We start from the raw sequence: 5,000 nt of genomic DNA on the forward strand, positions 1-5,000 counted from the left end.
ATTGTCATCATGGCAATTTTATTCATTTAAGAACACAACTATCATTTGTATCTTATCAACATATGTTTGCAATGGTCGTATATTGTTTTGCTCTGTACTATTTTCATTATGCCAGTTGGGTTGATATATGCTAATTAGTTTCCTGTTAATACGAATTTCATAGTCACTGATATTATGCTGTTTTGATGGTATCTTTATTATCATCACCCTAGCGATGATATGAGTGTATATTTATATGTATTAATGTATATATGTATATATATGTATATATATATATATATATATATGTGTATATACATATATGTCTATATATGTATATATAAATATATATATACATATATACACACATATGTATATTTATATATGTATATATATACATATATGAATATATATGTATATGTATATATATATATATATATACATATACATATTACAGAACGTAATGAAATCTTATAAGTGTATTTCAGCGATGTTTCAAAATGGTTCACAACCTGAACAAATACGAAGAAAAGGCCTAAGTAAGCTCTGCCGTTACCCATTCATAAAACCACTTCTATATTTAATTCACAAATCTGCCTTCAGATTCCCTTCTCAAAACCATTTTTACATTTCCTACATAAAACTGTCGTCATATTACATTCACAAAACCATAGAGTAACAAGACTTTATGAATGATGCATGTAAACTTGCATTTTTCTGAGAGCTAAGCTATGATGTCAACTACAAAATTGCAACACATGAATTGCTTATCAAAAAGTATTGAGTTTATTTTCATGTGAAGGCAAATGTATTCTTAGGATCATTCGTTTTTTTCTTATCAGGTGACTATTCTAAAAACTTCTCTAAGCTAAATGGCAACATTATGGGTATGATCCTTGAAGGAAAGAATATGACTCTTCCTACTTTATCACTATGCGCATTTTCAAAAAATAATCTAAGAAAAGATAAATCCTAAATCATACAAAGAAAAAAGGAAAAAATAGTCTGATTTGTTCAGCTTAAAGGAGAGAAAAAAAAAATATAAAATCAGATAACAAGATTTTGGTATGCATCATTGATCAAGATAATATCTATGTGCAACACAAGATCGAAAGAAAAAGTCCCGTCTCCCCATATAATGTAAAGGAAATCACACAACTTAAAACGGCATTTCCATGCTCTTAATAACTGCTCTCGCACTCTGGGGGGTTGAAATATCCGAAGACGTTGAGTTCGTAAAGGCTAGCGAATATCATGAAGATGAGGTACCAAAACATAAGGACGATACCGTACTTCTTATCTAGCTTCCACCCATTCATGTGTGTTGCAACGATGAGAAACACAACAGTAGAGAAAAGGGAGATAGTGGAGTAAGTGAGGCCTGGAAAGAGAAGGGAGTTTCGTCAGTGAGCCGTCATTGGTGGCAGCGGTGGGATATCAAGTGTTTTGTTAATGCATTTGCAATATTGGTAAGAGCAATCATGGTAATAGCAGAGACATTTTATCATCAATATCCATCTACTTCTTTCCTACTATTATACTCATAGCTTAATTATAGTCACTTGATTAAGAACTCTCTTCGTTACAATACCTCTGCTTTCGACAGGGACAACAGAGCCAGGGTCCACAACAGCTGTTTTCAGGAACCATGGAAGACCTAAGCACAGGAGAATATCGAACACATTGCTGCCAATGGCATTGCTCACAGCCATATCACCAAAACCTGTAAAATGAATTGATATTCTAACAAATGTATAAATGAATGTAAATAAGCATGTGTATGTATACATAGACACACACATACATATACACACATACATATATATATACACATATATATATATAAATACTATGAATTAGCAATTATATGCATATAAATACTTGGAGAACAAGATTACTGGATATGATTTATTACAGCATCTATTTCATCATTACCGATAGATTAATCATTAACCATATTTGTTATGAAACACCATGAAAATGTTAAACTCCCACACATACATGTAATAAAATCTCAAATTCTCTTTCTCTCCACCTTTGTATATGCATTTATTGGAGGGTCCTATATCATACACACACACACACACACACACACACACACACACACACATATATATATATATATATATATATATATATATATATATATATATATATATATATATATATACACGTGTACACACACACACACACACACACATATATATATATATATATATATATATATATATATATATATATATATATATATATATATACGTATATTTATACATATATATATATATATATATATATATATATATATATATATATATGTATATATATATATATATACATATATATACGTATATATATATTTTTATTTATTTACATATATGTATATATATATATGTACATATATATATAATGTAAATAAATAAATAATATATATATATTTATATTTATATATATAGATGTACATATATATAATACATATATATATAATATATATATATATATATATATTTTTTTTTTATATATATGAACATATATATAAATATGTATATATTTATATATATATATATATAAATATGTACATATATATATATATATGTTTATATATATGTACATACATATGTATATATTTATTTATTCAAATTTATATATATGTACATATATATACATATATACATGTATGATATATATATATATATATATATATTTGTTTATTTAAATTTATATATGTGTACACACACACACACACACACACACACACACACACACACACATATATATATATATATATATATATATATATATATATATATATAAACACACACATACATATCATTTCTAAGTGTTCACTCATAATACTTACCTTGCTTGGCCACGCAGAGAGATGAAAGCGCATCCGGAACTGACACTCCAACGGCAATGAAAGTCAGACCCATAACAGTGTCGGGAATACCCAGAGTGAAGCCTGTGGAGCAGAAACAAGTTATACATATTTGTATCTTATGAGAAATGTAAGTAAAACGGGAAAAGAACTCATAGAAAACTTTAATTCTACCTTTTTTGTTATTTGGAACTCATCTACTAATAGGTATATATATATATATATATATATATATATATATATATATATATATATATATATATATTTTTTTTTTTTTTTTTTTTTTTTTTTATAGTAATCAATTAAACAAAACCCTATAAATGCACCTCTTTTGGAATATCACACGACGCAAATCAAAGGAACCGTTCCCGATCTTTAAATACTCACCAATGACAGTAATCATCCAGACCATGATATAAGAGTAGCCGGCGATCCATAACATGCTCATGATGAACGTGAGCAAGTACCAGCGTCGAAAACGTTCTCGGCGACAGTCAGGTGTTGTGAAGTGATGCATAGCCACCAAAGGCATCTTCACGACCCAGCTCACGCGTTCTCCTACACCTACAGGCACGGTCCAGGGAGATGCGTCATCGTCCTGTGGGGTTTGGGAAGGAGGTCGTTTTCATTTTTTTTTTTTTCTTAGTTTATATGTTTTAGTTATCTTTTTTTTTTGTCTGTCGGTATTGATTTTTTTTTCTTTCTATGGTTGGAACTCAGATTAGTTTTTTTTTTGTGGGGGGGGGGGGGTCGATATTAGTTGTGAAACCTCATTATCATCTACTTTTCTAAACGAGTGAACGTATAATCTACTTAGCCTTTTTCTAATACTCTGATCACATATGGGTTCCACTAATTTCTTATTTTCTGAATGCATAATTTCATTAATTGCTTGGCCCGAATCTCCTTCAGATGATCCTAATGAATGAAGAGCTTCATCCATCTCAATCCCTTTCAAATCATATCCTGTGTCTCATTTTTTTTAGTACTATCCAGTCTATCTCGTGGCTTAGTATATTTTCAAACCTCGCTTTCATTGTTGCCAAGTATATGTCCGAAGCTCACTATAGCTGAAGCTCAGTATATCTCTGGGATTCCTATACCACAGTATATCTCCGAAGTTAATTTGTATAGCTTAGTATAATCCCGGAGTTAACCATCTATATAGCTCAGTATATTCTCGAAGTTTATCATCCCTACAGATCAATAAGCTCTCGAAGCACTCCATCATGCAATATCTCGCATAACTCAACGTTACGCAATAAAATCATCTTCAAGAAACACTCGACTGACCTTCATTTCCGGTGCCATGGATTTCACTCCTGCAGACTCCACTTCCGTCGCCTCCACTTCCTTAGGAACGTCACTAACAGCTGCGGAAAATTATGGGCGTTAAGAAAAGATCCGGCGAATGGGTCTTTCCGACGAGAAGCATATGATTCAAAGCATATTGTGATGGAAATGTTTCATATTTTATTTTTCTCTCTCTCTCACCTTTTATCACTAATGGATAACTTTTCGAAATTTTTTAAATATAACTGCAACCCTTCGGAGAATAATTTCTCTTCGATGACTTACTCATAGGCATCTTTCGTCTGCCTTGAATAAAATGTTTGTTGATTTTTAATCATTGCAAATTGGCCATGCCAGATAAAAGACCATTCGTATGCTGATAAGCGTGAAACACACACCACCACCATGTCAATTCAGCTCTATGTTTTGTAATAGAAATTAACTACAAACTGTATACCGAAAGGGAAGTAAACACTTCGGCAAGGAAATACGAGTCTTGTGTGCAAAAGCAAGGAGAGTGTGGATAGAAAATGTTGATAGTATATTCAAGTCAATATTTATTACATTTTCACATTTGTACTTTTCCTGGAGCCAGATAAAATAAGACGTGCATAGGTAAAAAGTGGTTAGTGATATATCATGGAGGTAAATGTGAAGAACAAAAGTAGAGAAGTGAATGATGGTGCAAGTGAAGTTGAATAAAACGTAAACAAAACCGAACACTTTCTGAACAACTGAAATCGGGTAAAAGTGAAACCAAGGAATAGTGAAGTGCATATAAACAAGTTTCTTTTACATCATATTGCGTAGACCTTACGATGATTTGTGCACACCCTGGCCGTTTTAGATTCGA

At 31.0% G+C, this 5,000-nt stretch overlaps 1 protein-coding gene across 3 annotated transcripts in view; it reads right to left on the minus strand.

Annotated features, from left to right (window-relative positions):
• Nucleotides 1-449: 449 nt before the first annotated feature.
• LOC122260697 (putative sodium/potassium/calcium exchanger CG1090) overlaps nucleotides 450-5,000 on the minus strand; it is a 117,109-nt gene continuing 112,558 nt past the window's right edge. For all 3 annotated transcript variants that reach the window (XM_043028073.2, XM_043028072.2, XM_086553414.1), the window contains 5 exons: nucleotides 4,148-4,227; nucleotides 3,242-3,452; nucleotides 2,837-2,938; nucleotides 1,571-1,702; nucleotides 450-1,360 (listed from right to left, as the gene is read on the minus strand). In XM_043028073.2, coding sequence (XP_042884007.2) covers nucleotides 1,161-1,360; nucleotides 1,571-1,702; nucleotides 2,837-2,938; nucleotides 3,242-3,452; nucleotides 4,148-4,227 — 725 coding nt within the window. In that variant the 3' untranslated portion in view covers nucleotides 450-1,160. The remainder of the gene's footprint in view (nucleotides 1,361-1,570; nucleotides 1,703-2,836; nucleotides 2,939-3,241; nucleotides 3,453-4,147; nucleotides 4,228-5,000) is intronic.

Source organism: Penaeus japonicus, unplaced genomic scaffold (genome assembly GCF_977035675.1).
Source record: "Penaeus japonicus unplaced genomic scaffold, GWHDUDI00000001_assembly GWHDUDI00000028, whole genome shotgun sequence".
NCBI classification, from domain to species: Eukaryota; Metazoa; Arthropoda; class Malacostraca; order Decapoda; family Penaeidae; genus Penaeus; species Penaeus japonicus.